This window comes from Labeo rohita, chromosome 3 (genome assembly GCF_022985175.1).
Source record: "Labeo rohita strain BAU-BD-2019 chromosome 3, IGBB_LRoh.1.0, whole genome shotgun sequence".
Taxonomy (NCBI): domain Eukaryota; kingdom Metazoa; phylum Chordata; class Actinopteri; order Cypriniformes; family Cyprinidae; genus Labeo; species Labeo rohita.
This window is the reverse complement of record NC_066871.1, coordinates 6,207,313-6,223,564: the sequence shown is the minus strand read 5'-3', so window position 1 is coordinate 6,223,564 and position 16,252 is coordinate 6,207,313. Positions and strand designations below refer to the sequence as shown.

The 16,252-nt window shown below is 36.9% G+C and overlaps 1 protein-coding gene across 6 annotated transcripts in view; it reads right to left on the bottom strand.

Moving 5' to 3' along the window:
- Positions 1-16,252, bottom strand: part of baiap2a (BAR/IMD domain containing adaptor protein 2a) — a 108,136-nt gene that overhangs the window by 14,654 nt on the left and 77,230 nt on the right. For all 6 annotated transcript variants that reach the window (XM_051106323.1, XM_051106329.1, XM_051106326.1 and 3 more), the window contains exons 7-9: positions 4,982-5,134; positions 1,813-2,058; positions 333-549 (exon numbers count right to left, since the gene is read on the bottom strand). In XM_051106323.1, coding sequence (XP_050962280.1) covers positions 333-549; positions 1,813-2,058; positions 4,982-5,134 — 616 coding nt within the window. The remainder of the gene's footprint in view (positions 1-332; positions 550-1,812; positions 2,059-4,981; positions 5,135-16,252) is intronic.

The following is a 16,252-nucleotide window of genomic DNA, read 5'->3' as shown; positions in this document are numbered from 1 at the left end:
TTTAACTTATTTTTGAAACTCTATATTGTCTCTATATACTATATTTTCTATATAGTTTATCAATTTTTACTTTAGTTTTTGTCATTTTAATACTTCAATTTTAACTATAAAAAACATTATAATATAATTAATAATAAATAATACTTTTTAGATATTTTATTTTAGTTAACATTTATTTTAAGAACAGAATTATTATTTTTATTGGTTTCAGTTTAGTTTTTCACATTTAGTTAATGATAATAACCCTATTTTAGGGATGAAAAACATAAGACCAGAAGACCAAGAAGCGCTTTATGGATCAAAAAACAACTTTGCCAAAAGGTTTCTCTTACCCACAGTGGTCTTGTTTTTAGCAGGCTGGGGCCTGCGGACGGGCAGGGTGTTGGAATATACGTCGCTGACCTGTCTCTGGGGCTGGCTCTGCGTTTGAGACTGACTCTGTGGAGAGGGTGGTCTTCCCTGAGAGACCCCGCTCTCCGTCCAGTAGTCGTCTCCATGGACCCCTGTTGTCCCGTTCACCAGAGACATGCCATCAGGACCCATTAGCCGCTGCGTGCATACAGATCACCAAGTAAGCAACACCAGACACACACAAAAGCTTGGAAGTTTTGTAGCCCATTCAATTACTGACATACTGCGAATGAGCTACGTCTGACAACAGGACAAATAAAAGAGTAAAAGAACATTCACTCATGTGTAACATAAGAAAATTAATTTCTAATGCTTTGTAAAAGATGGTTCATACAGATGTTTTAAAAATGCTTATTTGCATGCAATAGCACAGGGGCGCTGCTATTTATTCCCATGCACACGTCACAACAGTGACCATTTGGAACAGACTTAGAGAGATTTAGCATTACATCACTTGCTCACCAATGGATCCTCTGCAGTGAATGGGTGCCGTCAGCATGAGTGTCCAAACAGCTCATAAAAATGTCACAATAATCCACAAGTAATGCAAATGACTCCAGTCCTTCAATTAACATCTTGTGAAGAGAAAAGCTACATGTTCGTAATGAACAAATTCATCATTAAGACATTTTAATTTTAAAGCAGCACTTCTTGCCAAAATATAATTGTGGATTTGCTTCTTACAAACACATAGACTTTTGCTTCAGTAGACGTTATTTGGTGGATTGGAGTCGTATGGATTACTTGTGGCTTTTATCTGCTGTTTGGACTCTTATTCTGACGGCACCCATTCACTGCTGAGGATCTATTGGTGAGCAAGTAATGTTACGACTAAATTTCTCCAAATCTGCTCTGATGAAGAAACAAACTCATCTACATTTTGGATGGCCTGAGTTTGAGTACATTTTCAGCAAATTTCCAGTTTTGGGCGAACTATTCCTTAAGGGAGAAGCCCTTAAAACACCTTTTGGACAGAGGGCCAGAATGAGGGTTGATGTGTGGAAAAACTTTATATTATAAAGTTTAACATTATAAGTGAACCTCAGGGAACATATTAAAATAATTAAAAAATCCATGTCATGACCCCTTTGAAATAGCAGACAAGGCCAGACTTCTAAACAAGCTCTGTGATATATGAGTATCATTCCGGCAGCAGCAAGCGTATTATGGCTGTAGAGGCTCAGTTATTGTATTAACATTGTGTGAGCGTTCTGCTCTAGCGAGGGGCCACTCAACTAAAGCACCGCCTGCAGAAATGAGTTTTAAAGAGGTTGAATCATCCTATGCTCAGCTAATGCCTGCTGTATGCAAATGAACGTTTACTTTTTCACATTAAGATATGGGATACTTAAAATGCTGTTTTGTATATTCTGACCAACAATAAACTCTTGCGAAACTAACCGCCTGATGGCCCAGGCCACTTCCCATGAAGGCAGCTAGTTCAGGGGGCACAGGCAGCGGTTGCGCTCCAGGAATGGGATCTGAGATGACCAGGTTGCCCTTGGAGGAGTGCAGAGGGCTGGAAAGGAGGGTGCCGGTTCCAGAGCTCATCTGCTGGGCGAGCAGCATGGCCCTGTCGGGCAGCTTGTTAGGGTCTGAACAAGCCTGCTGCCACACTGGGATCTTCTGGGTTAACAAGTCCTTACCCTACAAACAAGAGGGGAAAAAAAAAAAAAAAAAAAAAAAAAAGAATTTAGGATGGCATTAGAAAAGTTTGACCATAAATGGTGTGCTAAAATGCATCTGAGTGAGTGAATGAGAGAAAGAGAGAGAGAAATGCCAGATGTCATCTGTTGGTTTTACACCACTACACTTGCTCATTATATAAAAAAAACAATTACCATGGTAACTGTAGTTTCTGCCAAAACACCAGAGTTACTACAGTTATTGTTACTACTTCAAAATCGTGACTAGATTTTTACACTTTCAGAAAAAAAATCTGAGTGGTTGCCAAGGCATTTCGTTACAGTTGGTAAGGTGCTCTGATTGGTTCTCAGTGGGCTGTTAGAGTATACTAGGTTGTTGCTAGGGTATTCTAAGTGGTATATAGTGTGCTGCAAAAGTGTTCTTGGTGTGTCACTAGGGTGCTGCTAGGATGTTCTGGGTGGTTTCTAAATATGTTTTTTTTTGTGTTCCAAAGGTGTTCTGAGTGTTTTAATGTGTTGCTAGGGTATTTTAAGTGGTTTATGATGTGTGTTGCTAGCATGTTCTGGGTGGCAGTTAAGATATTCTGCCTGGATTTTAGCTGTTTTGGGATGCTGGGAGTGTACTGTTAGTGCTCTAAGTGGTTTTCAGTGTGTTGTCAGGGTGTTCTGACTGATTTTCCGTGTTTTTAGGGTGTTCCAAGTAGTTTTCTGCGTTTTTAGGGTGTTCTAAATGGTTTTGTTGGGGTGTTCTGAGTGGATTTTGGTGATGTCAGTTTGTTTTGAGCAGATTTCGGTGTATTGTCAGGGTGTTCTGACTGGTTTTTATAATATTTAATGTGTTTTAGGGTGCTCTGAGTGGTTTTTGGGGTATTGTTAGGGTGTTCTGAGTGGATTTCAGTGGGTTGTTAAGGTGTTCTGACTGGATTTCCGTGTTGTTAGCAGTATTGGGGGTAACGCATTACAAGTAACGCAAGTTACGTAATCATATTACTTTTTTTAAGTAACTAGTAAAGTAACGCATTACTTTTTCATTTACAAGAAAATATCAGTTATTTTTTTAAATAAGTAACAGTTTTCACATTTATTGATTAAAAAGTTCTCCTATCGCCATATAATTAAATATATTAAATAATACAAATATCCTTTATGCATTTAATCCCATTTTATTAACCAGTGTCTTTGCTGCTGATCTTTGATGATGATCAAATTCAACCATAATAATAAGCAAAAAAACCCCAAAAAAACAAAAAACAAAAACAAATCAAGAAAAACTAACACTGGTTCTTTTTTATTGCTGAAGTGTGCTGAACTTTTTTTTTGTGTTCTACTGTACATACATGAATTTACTTTTCCTTCAGCCTGAGGCTTTTGGTGTTAAAGGGCTTTTACATTTGCCAAAAATAGAACTTTTTATAATAAAAACAAAAAAGCAAGCCCTGTCCAGATTTAAGAAGTAATGCAAAAGTAATGTAACATTACTTTTTATGTATTTTTTTTTTTTTTTTTAGGGAGTAACGAAATATTATAATGCATTACTTTGAAAAGTAACATTCCCCAACACTGGTTTTTAGTTGTGAGTGGAATGAATTTCTGTGTGTTGTCAGGGCATTTGGTTGTTCTGAATGGTTTTTAATGTGCTGTCAGGGCGTTTTTGTTTGGATTTCGGTGTTGTTAGTGTTCTGACTAGATTTCGGTGTGTGTTAGGGTTTTCCGAATGGTTTTTGGTGTTCTGTGGATTTCAGTTTGTTATTAGGGTGTTCTGACTGGATTTTGATGTATTGTCAGGGTGTTCTGACTAGTTTTCTGTGTGCTGCTAAGGTGTTCTAAGTAATTTTCATAGTGTTTGATGTATTGTCAGGGTGTTCTGAGAGGATTTCGGTGTTTTCGGGATGTTCTGACTGGAGGTTTTATTGTTATCCATAGCACAAACAGTGGGATTATGTGCCAAAGTTAACTTAGGGTTAAGAGTGTTGAAAATTCCCTAACCCTACAGGGATCCATCTCCCTGACCCTCAGCTTTTGACCTCTGTCTTTTGCTTTAGATTTTTAACACAGCATAATCCTTTCAACATATAATTCGCCTCACATGATATTCACAGCAATTGACTGTTGGTGATTCTGAGCAACCGCTAATGGGTCTCTCACATCTCGGACCACTTACAGTACAGCACACTGCAGTGTGGGTGAGGGGCCTTCGTCTCCGTCCTACCGCCCACTCCTGGTGACTCACGCACACAACACACTCACGGCTCCTGATTCTACCACACTCGCTCTCTCTCCCTCTTCAGCGCGCCCTTTCTGAACTCTTCCCACACACGCCTCCGTACTGATTAGCTACTGGACAGGATGTTCTTGAAAACGAAGGGCTTCTCTACGCCCCTCCCTACAGCCTCAACTACGTTTCCAGAAGACAGCACCACACGTCTAGTCCACGATCAGGGTTTACTGTTTAGTCCGAGCAAGTTACACAATGATATAATACAGAAAACAGCCATGTGCAAACATCCCTCCAGCACACACACAAGCATTCAGATGTAAAAAGGTGCATTTAAGCAGATTGCATATGGGTTGGGAACACCTGCTGATGTTAATAACTGCTCTGCATGCAGTCTGGAGTTACAATGATGTGGTTTTACCATGGGGAAGTGGCTCCGTTATTACGGATAATTGATATGTCAGAAACGGCGTGCATTACTTCACAGGCACTTCTGGAACACAGACAATTGCAAGGGAGAATAAATCTCATCTTTGCAATAAGCCCAAACAAACTGTGCCCAACGGAGACGGTTGTGAGGGTTGATCTTTGGGGATTGCCATGGCAACTGCTGCTGTCTTCAGCCATATTACAGGAGAGACTGTGAAAGTACATTGGTGGTGATGCTGTCTATCTTTTACAGCAAAAGAAAAAATCATCTGGGTCTCACCTTGCCATGGTAGGCGCTGCTGTTCTTGGCCACGGCGCACTGGCGGTCCACCAGGAAACAGTATCTCCTACGTTCCTCTGAAAGTGCTGTTTTGTAGCCCTCTGCAATGAAGTTATCCAGCTCACTCTGTTTACTGCTGATGGTTTCAACGTACTGAGGAAGATAAAAGAGAAAAAGCACTTAGTTTTATATACAAAACTCATGGTGAACTCATGCAAAAAGCTGGTTTAGACATGTGTAAAGGTTCTTTGATGGATTTTTGACCTTTCTCAAAAACTATTTTTGCTGTGTAGGTTTCTTAGTTTGGCTATATTGTTCTTTGTAGATTATACACTACAGTATAAAGTTACAGTTTTACCTATTATACAAAATTCATTTTTATAAGGTTTGAACACTGATTTGCATCCACAGTGTGTGTAAACAACCAGCCTATAATAGTAAAAATCCACCCACTCCTTTTTAATAAAATCTAAAAATCAGAAACAATGTCTAAAAATACGCTGTTTCAGATTTCCCCCTGCTGTGATGTCACAGCAGGTAAGCCACGCCTATGACCTTACTCGCAATGACCCCGCCCTGAATGAACCACATAAAATCCGCCATGTTTATAGCTCCTATTTCCATATTGTCTGCGCCACATAAACATTACAAATATTATTTTTGGATGTACAAATGAGAGTCTCCAAAAGACTCTCGTCACCTGAGCCATGGAGAACACTGTGAATGAATTTCATTTATGGAAGAAAATGTGCCGAAGAGTCTTATATATTTGAGCAAATCATTTTATGCCGTCCTGCTTCATACACAAGGGTCAGTTCAACACAGGATTTGCACAGAAGCCGATTGTGAAAGATTGGTCAAAAACAGCTGTTCACACTCAAACATCATATCTAGAACATGTAATAATGTTTCCAAATGTGCTTGTTAGAATGCAGCACAGCTAATATGGCTAAAATTACTACTGTCTGACTGTATTCAAAGAGAGTAGAGCTATGTCGCTTAGATTTATCCCACAAACGATTACTTTCTGCATATTTCATGAATAATTTCTGACAGTTTGGCTGTGTGAGATGATTTTTGACAAACTATCTGACGTGAGAGCTATAACGGCTCCGCCCCCTTTGCAGAACTCATTTGCATTTAAAGGTACACACACGAAAACTGTGTTTTTGCTCACACCCAAAGAAGGGCACATTTGACATGCTATAATAAAAGATCTATGGGGTATTTTGAGATGAAACTTCGCAGACACATTCCAGGGACAATTGAGACTTTCACATATTGTAAAAATGGGCAAAATAGGACCTCTTTAAAAATAATTGGGGTTGGGATTTTTAAAAGTTTTTTAAGAAATATCTTATTCTCACAAAGGTTGCATTTGATACAGTAACAGCAGTAATATTGTGAAATATTATTACAATTTAACATTTTAATATGTTTTAAACTTTTAATTTATAATTTATTCCTGTTTTGGCAAAGCTGAATTTTCAGCATCATTACACCAGTCTTCAAAGTCACATGATTTTTTAAACAATCCCAGCCGTGGAAGAAGGGTCGCTTATCTAGCGAAACGATTGGTTATTTTCATAAAAATAATACAATTCATATACTTTTTAATGTCAAACGGTCGTCTTGTCTTGCTCTTCCCGACCTTTGTTTTTTTCCCGGTTTATGACAGTTAGGGTATGTCAAAAAACTCCCATCTCATGTTCTCCCTCAACTTCAAAATCATCCTATAACGCTGTTTTGCCTTTTTCTTCTTTGCATGTTCACTTTGCAAAAACTGGGTTGGAACTTCTGCAGCGATGTAGGATGATTTTGAAATGATTTTTTAAATTGAGGGAGAAAATACAATCTGAGTTTTTCGACATACCCTAACTGTCTTGAGCCAGAACACACAGAGTTCAGGGAGAGCAAGACAAGATGAGCATTTGAAATTAAAAAGTATTTAAATTGTATTTTTTAATAAAAATAACTGATCCTTTTGCTAGATAAGATCCTTTTTCCTCAGCTGGGATCATTTACAACCGCATTTGGGATCGTTTGAAGCCGCATTTATACTGCATTTTGGAAGTTAAAACTTGGGGCACCAAAGCAGTACATTATATGGAGAAAAATCCTGAAATGTTTTTCTCAAAAACTTAATTTCTTTACGACTGAAGAAAGAAAGACATGAACATCTTGGATGACGGGGGTGAGTACATTATCTGTAAATTGTTGTTCTGGAAGTGGACTTCTCCTTTAATATATCTTTTGAAATAGAAATCTTTTGTAACATTATAAATGCCATTACTGTCACCAACTTAATGTGTCCTTGCTGAATAAAAGCATTATTAATTTCTTAAAAAAAAAAAAAAAAAAAAAAAACTTACTGACCCCAAACTTTTGAAAGGTAATGATATTAATTAATAGAAAACTCATTTAGAAACACTCATTTGCATTTATAATACAAAAAAGAGCAGCAAGGATTTTCTTCAAAATTTCAGTTTTTGAATGAATGATATAATATAATAAGTAAATAATGACAGGATGTTACTGTACTGTACTGTCCCTTTAAAAAGGTTCTCGCTTAGTATCAGGCTGTTAAACTTTTCGGTACTGACAGGAAACTTTATGAGAATTTAAAGACTTTTGTAAACAATCAATTGCAGTGGTACACAGGTCCTCTTTTAAGCCTTACAAAAAGTATTGCGGCAGTACATTGGTACTGGATGATTACCATATTCATGCATTATGGCATTACAAAATGGGTGCTTTTTAGTGTTGTTTTGTCTGTGACTGTACTCTAGATTAAAACCTGAGTAGGAGTGCTATGAATATATGAATGCATTTTAGATGTCTGTGTGATAGTTTTTCTTATGAATACTAAAAGGATCTTTTCTGTAGCAGCTCTTTGCTGATTGGCCATAATCACCTCACCATCTCCCCCTCTCACATCCCCAGTGGGAACTCTCGGCTCCCGGAAATGTCAAAACCATTACAGAACTCATTATCTCAACACATCCAGGTGTTTTAGTGCCCTATTCCAATTTACCCACAACAGGACGAGGGGGACTCCCCGTTGCCCACTGGTATTATCATGCGTTTCGTTTATATCAGCCTGAATGAAACAAGTGATGAGAAAAGCATTATAATGAGGAAAGCACTTCAGACACCTTCAAGAATCAATGATGGAAACTACTTCAAATAAAATCACAGATTTATAGAGGGAGCGAACGAGGAAGAAGTCAGAGTCAGAAATCTAATGGAGCAGAAAATCTCCTACGGTCAGACGTTCGAAAGCTCAACTGTGTTCAGATGAAGATTGGGATGTAAAATTAATGGGCTGTAAAACCAGTAGGAGGAGGTTTATAGAGAGATTTGATGGACTTCTATCTACTTTGGGTCGTGCAGACTGAATTATCTCAATGAAGAGCCTGTTGAAGAGAGTATTTACTAGATTGAGAATCTGCAAGATAAAACACAACCTTTGTTCACGACTCAAAATACAAGGTCCTGATTGAATTGAGTGCATGCAGTTTGAAGTTTTAACCACAGGTTGGCGCTAGCTTTACACTAATGGCTTACATTTATTGAGGAACAACAGAAGATTGTATTAAAGACGACATGTAGCTTTTGAGACTTTTAGTCCGTATCTTTCATCTATATGCTAATGCAATACAAAAAGCTGACAAAAGTACCTGTTGTGCATTCAAAAATGTCTCTTCCAAAAAAAAAAAAAAAATTTTAGACATTATCTTCTTGGTAAGGGTATATTCAGATCTCTACAATGTCTCCTCCTACTAAATTATAAATATTACAAACACCACCTGTCACTAGCAAATCTTGCTGTGTCAAGCTGTGACCTTTAAACTAAATGCTATTAGCTATTTAACAAAACCCTCAAGCCATTATTCCACACCCAAATTCGTGTTTATATAGAACTATGTCGATGTGGGAAAGAAAATTGCATTTGTCAAATCATTTCATGGGATCTTTTGGATATAAATGCCTGATAAGGGCTTCTGTTGACCAAGTTTTTTTTTTTTTACACAATGGTTATATATATATATATATATACTTAAGAAAAGCTATGTACAGTACACAAAAATCTAATAAAACTAATACTAATAAAAATCACAAAAAATTAAATGATTAAAAATTTAGATAAATTTAAATTAAACAAAAAATATATAAATAAAATCTTATTTAAATTATTAAAAAATATATATAATAGCCATAATTTTATACCTCAATTTGTTTCACAAAAAAAAAAAAAAAAAAAAAACACATTAACTAATTTGTAGGGATAGGCGCCATAATATTAAAAAAATAGCTGTAGTAAATATGTAAAAAATTGTTTGAAATCAAGCAATAATTGGCAGAACCTCTGTTGCCTCGGACCCCCCTGATGACTCCTTGTCTTTAGCTTTATAGGGTTACTCCACCCCACAATGAAAATTGTGTCATTAATCACTTACCCAAATGTCGTTTCATACCCGTCCCACTGTCCCATTGACTGGCAAGTAAATACCACTGTCAAGACCCAGAAAAGTATGAAAGGCATCGTTAAAATAGTCCATCTGCAATCAGTGGTTCAATCTGAATTTTATGAAGTCTCGTCGCTTCATAAAATTCAGATAAGTGAATAAGTGATAAGTCAGGTAAGTGATTAATGACAAAATTTTCATTTTGGGGTGGAGTAACCCTTTAAAAATAGGGCTGCTTTACTCATGAATGGATACAAAACATGAAACGCTGTTTAAAACCCCTTTATACTTGCATAATGTAACATATTTTGATCACAAAAGAAAAGAAAATGCATTAAGAAATGGTCATTTTTTGGACTTTAAAGTAAGATTCTTGCCTTGCAGTATAATAAATCAATCAGACATACAAACTAGTTTTAGAGCCCAGATAAAGCTGAGTGTTTTCATTTCCCCTCCAGAATAAAAACACAGATACAACTCCACTATGAGTCATAGAGTACTGCAGTGTGAAAGAGACACTGTGAGGTACAGGCACAGGAGGTGAAATGAGGAAAAGCACAACGGAAATATAGAACATGGGGAATGAGTGTTTGATGAAAAGAAGCATTAGAGGTCATGACAGCAGACGGCCGCGCGGACGGGCATGACGCGGGTGACAGGCGTGCTGATGGAGTGATGGATGGTGAAGGCAGGACCCTTCGTTTTGGATATGGAAGCTGTCAGACCTGCTCAATCAGCCGCTGTGAAAGATGTTACACGGGTCATGTGGCTTTAGCACATATGCTGTAGTTATTGATGGAGACAGTGGAAAGAAGTGCTGAAAGGTTGTGCTTGTGTTACATTATTTAGCATTATTTATTATTTTATTGAATATTTAAATATTAAAAACTCTGAACAAAACAAGTATTTTCAATCAGCACGGATGCATTAAGTTGATCAGTAAAGTTACAAAAGATTTCTATTTCAAATAAATGCTGTTCGTTTGAATTTTCTATTCATGAAGGATCATGTCACACTGAAGAGTGGAGTAATAATGCTGAAAATTCAGTTTTGTATCACAGGAATAAATTACATTTTAAAATATAGTCAAATAGAAAACACTTCATTTAAATTGTAATAATATTTCACAATATTACAGTTTTTACTATATGTCTGATCAAATAAATGCAGCCTTCGTAAGCATTAGGGACTTCTTACAAAAACATTAAAAATCTTCCCAACCCCAGACTTTTGATTGGTAGTGCATATTAGTGGAAATAAGCCTGGAAGTGGCATCAGGACATGATGCAGACCAATTACGAGCCCGTCTCATCTCTTTTGCCAAAGGGAAACAATATATTGCTTTAAAGTGGAGAAGAAAACTCACTAAAAGCTGCAGTGTTGCATTCTGGGACATGCTGTACCAGCCCAGTCCAATGTTTATGATGACAAAAGGCACATTTCTCTAATAAGTGAAACCGAAGACACATGTACCGCAGGGAAATTCCAGACACGGGTATTGTTATGCTTCTGTTAGTGTCAACGCTATCTTGAATTCCTCTCCACAAAACAACACCTATTCCAATGAACTGCTCATCTAAAATGAATAGTCCTACAAAACCACGCAAACACAAATCTACCATACTGCATTTTTGAACAGCACTATGATACTAAAGCAGCAGTTTCATTCAAACACGTTGTATATCATTCGGTGTCAAGATGTATATCAAAGTACCAAGGTATCACCACAGAATGTTTTCAAAAGGGCATAGTTTCCAATCAAATACCACTGTTACAGTTATTGTAACTGCAAACTTGGTATTTTCCAAGTTTTTGCAAGACCTAATTGAACAGGGAAAGACTGAAACCTCCAAAGTGTTTGCCAAGATGACATTTAAAATCCTGCACAGCTTGTACAACATTGCATTAAATATACAATATGTTTTTGCAAGCTACATTATTGTGTGGGACTTTTCCTTCTGCTTATGACATTACCTTACATGTACACTCATTTTAAGTATTTAAGTGCAGTTTTCTACTTATTGTGAGTAACAGATTTCTATCATTACAACTCTCGGAAGATTTAGCATGGTAATGCACAGTGATGGGAATAATGGCGTTATAAATAAACTGCGTTACTTTTTTTAGTAACTAGTAATCCAACAAATTACTGTTTGACCTGTTACAAAACAGGTTAACAAAATGTTAACGTTACTCACAATAAAATGTGGTGTTACTATAATTTATGTGTTGCGTTCTACTTCTGAGGTAAATTCTGGCTTATTTCTCTCAGCGTGTCAATTTTCCAGAAACGAAAAGTAGTCGAGATTAACTTGATGAATGTTCACGTTTGTTTACGGAGGCGATGTGGGTGTTTACCTACATGTCTGTGTGTCACGTGAATGTTTAAAATTTGAAAAGCGAAGCCGCTCATGAGTGTGATTACATTTGAGATGAGTTTAGACGGTAAAAACTGGAGCTCGCATTGGTATCATATGGATTACTTCATCAGGGAATATTTGTTTTCGACGTGACTTACTTCATTACTTCAAGTAGACATTTCAAGCTGTCTATACATACATTTCTCATGTCTGTGAGGCATGTATTTGCGGAGATTCAGGTTGTTTTATTTTATGTTTTATATGATGGAGAGCGAGACAGCACACCCTGTTTATTTTATTTTACAAAAGCACATTGTTTTCTTATTATGATGTTGTTCATGTCCACGGGCTGAAGCAACCCCAATAACGTGATATTTAGCTCCTGGAAGGTGTCTCTCACATGGTCCCACATATTTCCCAGCTTGGTCTACACACAGATGATGCATATGTGACCCTGGAGCACAAAACCAGTCATAAGGGTCCATTTTTCAAAAATGTTTTTGTACATCATCTGAAACCTGGATAAATAAGCTTTCCATTAATGTATGGTTTGTTGGGATTGGACAATATTTGGCTGAGATACAACTATGAGAATATGTGGAATCTGAATCAAAATATTGAGAAAATAGCCTTTAAAGTTCTCCAAATGAAGTTCTTAATAATGCACATTACTAATCAAAAATTAAGTTTTGATATATTTCAAATAGGAATTTTACAAAATATCTTCAATTTCCTAATGATTTTCGGCATAAAAGAAAAATCAATAATTTTGACCCATACAATGTATTTTTGGCTACTGCTACAAATATATCCCAGCGACTTAAGACTGGTTTTGTGGTCCAGGGTCACATATATCAAAAAGACACATTGCTTTTTAACCCTACAAAGCCCACTGTATCATATTTGATATGCAAAATTCTAAGGTTTCTAAATCAATATGATTAAAACTTTTAAGTAAAAAGTAAAAGATATTTTAGTACAATTTTAAAGGAAAGGAAAAGGAAAGGCAAGCCCGTTGCAAGACCGACTCCCTAACCATTAGGCCACGGCTGCCCTAATCTGTGCATAAAAGGGTGCCTATTATGCAAAGATCACTTTTATAAGGTGTTTGAACAGTTGTTTGGCCGCAGTGTGTGAAAACAACCAGCCTATAATGGTAAAAATCCACCTACTATTTTTTTTTTTTAAATCCCAATAAATCATAAACAGTCTCTCTGAACAAGCAATTCCAGATTTCTCGGACAATCTATGCCCTGTTACTACAGACACAGCCCTGAGTGAGAAGCGGCAATCCGCCATTACCGTTTTCTTGCTGTAGCTGCTGGAGATATACGATATCAGCGCCAAGGTGGCAAGGTGGTGTTTTGGGATGCACCAATGCACACAGGAGTCTCCATAGACTCCCTTGATCTGAGCCACTGAGGACACTGTGGTTAAATTTCATTATTGAAGGAAATGTTCCAGAAAAAGTTGGTAAAATACCTTATATGTTTAGAAATCAATACCAACGCTGACTGCACAAACGTCAGCTCCAGACAAAGTAAGTATCACGTGTTTGTTTTCCAAATTGCCTTTATGAAAGCGCTTCTTGGCACTCTGTAAGGCTAATGTTGCTAAAGCTACCACTTTTTATAATCACAAGTGAAAGCACGTATAAAGTTTGTGATAGCACGTGAAGGCACCACAAGACCAACTATGTTGTTATTTTTATTGCGCCGTTTATTTTATTTTAGTTTTAATGATTATTCAGGCTGTTGAGTACTGTTTTATGTTTATCGCTTAATCATCAATGTGTTGCAGTGCATTATACACTGCCCTCCAAAGGTTTGGAAACACCCCTGGCAAAGTGTGGTTTTGGACGATATCAGCACAAATCCTTATCATTTTTTGGTGCAAATACATTAAAATAAGTTGACATTATCATTGAAGACCAAAATACTTTTTATTTTGATTACATAATAATGGCAATATATTTTGATTACATAATAATGGCAATATATACATGTCAAAGTCAGACATGCCCTTTTGCCCGCTGTGATGCCTGGTTACTGGTTTAAACTTGGCCCAGGTTTTTAAAAGATTGTTGTGTCAGCACACCTTAATAGCTTCAACAATTGATTGCCAATTAAGTTTAAGCTATAATAGCTGCTAATGGTGGATATTTTAAGTTTTTTCTATGTATGAACTGTTTGTGTAATAAAATATGTTTTTGTAGTTTGTGTTGTCCCTTAACAGTGCAAAATTATCACAAACTGAAAAGGATTCATACCAACATTGTCTAAAACTCCACTTTTCAAGGGGTTTCCAAACTTTTGGAGGGCAATGTATATTTTGCCATATAGATGTCAGCAACTCCACCACATTTTATGAGTTTTATCAGTTTGAGCCTCTGACTAAAACTAGGGTGTTTTTCTCCTCAAAAGTATGAGCTGCATATTGTCCTATTTCATACTTTATGAGCCATAAAATCAGCTTGGAAGGATAGGAAGGCCTCCAAATATTGTCTTGGGGTTTGAACAAAGGGGGGCTTTGGAGTCAAAATCATTATATAATGCAGCAATGTCATGTGTCAACAATTTATGCGTTACACCGCTGAAACGTATTATAAATTTATGACGAACAAAATCATTTGTAGCGATTTGGCATTTTCGTTTGTCGATTTTGTGAAAGACGGCAAACATTATCAAAATGACCTGCGCTGTTTGCTGCAAATATTCAAACGAAGAATAGCAAAATCATTTAGGAATGCAATAATAATAATAATTATTATTATTTTTTTAACAGGCAGTCAATTTTCTTAAATTACCCCAGCGCTCACTGCTTCAGAAAAGCGTTATTTGGACACTAGCTGTGCGCCATATGGGAAGTGGAATCCCTCTATGTCTAAAGCACAAAGCCCTCTCTAACTTAAACGCTTCCTGCTGCGTCTCCCGCTGCGTCAGCCTGATATAGCCGCAGCTCTGCTCGTTCCTCTGACATCAGCAGTCCTTCATCCCGAGGCATAGCGGCTTCCTCTTCAGCCCCAGCTCTCTCAGGATCAGTCTCACGTCGGAGTTGTGTGTGCTAACAGCGCGTGCAAGTGTTCTTCTGTAGATACTCTAATTGCTTTCCCTGAACTCGCCGAGGAGTCCGCACCATTCAGAAGCATGACATGTCTGTTAACGTGCGATATCACAGCAAGCGCCAACGCCGTAGACCTCCGCCGAATCTCATATCCCTCCCGCTGCAACTCAGACCACTCTACTGAACTGAATAATTAGCTAATTAGCATCTTCAGAGGGACTTCAGCGACTAATTATTTCAGCTGCAACAGGAAGAGGGGGAAAAAAAGAAGAGAGGACGGAGGTACAACAGAGACAGAGCGAGAAAAACAGTGTATAAACAGTCGACTGAATCTGTTTAGACAAAGTAGTCAACTCATGGAGCTTTTTTCAATGAACTGCAATCCGTGAACTTCCAAACCGCCATCACATTTGGCGATAACGGTGTGATTTATGGCTATATGGATGAAGGATCTGAATTTATAAGTGTGTGTGTGCACTCAGACTTGGCTTTATGGGCCCCTGGGGCTCACGACTAAATCAGTTGACTTTTCTTGCTCTCGCTCAAGGCCACATTTACATGAAAAGAGTCTGAGGCAGAAAATGAGAGGTGCTCTGTTCTTTAGACGGAAGCAGGTATTGGGAATCGATCTTTTAGAAGCTCAAATACAAAACAACTTTAATATATGTCTACATATATCACCTGAATGCAAAATTGTACAGCCTTTGATTGAATGGGCTGTGTTCATAGTCATTTAACGCACACACATTCGTGACCAAACATTATATATTAATGTGGCAAGTGACTATGTTGCTTGGCAACTGTAAGGTCTGAAACAAACTCTGAGCAAGCATTAATATTAATACATCAAACTCTTAATTGAACATCTCTGTCTGTTTTTATTTTATTACAGCTAATCCATAGTGTGTTACAGAGATTTTACCAAGGGTAAAAGTGTTCTTAAACATAACACTTATTTCTTTATTATGAAACAGATGAAAGTTTTCTATTTGAATATATTTTAAAATGTAATTTATTTTTGTGATGCAAAGCTGAATTTTCAGCATCATTACTGCAGTCTTCAGTCACATGATCCTTCAGAAATCATTCTAATATGCTGATTTGTTGCTAAAGAAACATTTATAATTAATATGCATTATTATTATTATTATTATTATTGAAACATTTATTATTAATATAATGTTGAAAACAGTGATTCATATTTTTGTGGAAACCATCATACATTTTTCAGTATTCTTTGATTTAAAAAAGTAAAAAAAAAAGCAGCATTTATTTGAAAAATAAATTTTTAATAATATTATTATTGTCTTATATACTGCCACTTTTAATTGATTAAATGTGGCCTTGCTAAATGAAACTATTAATTCCTTCAAAAAAAT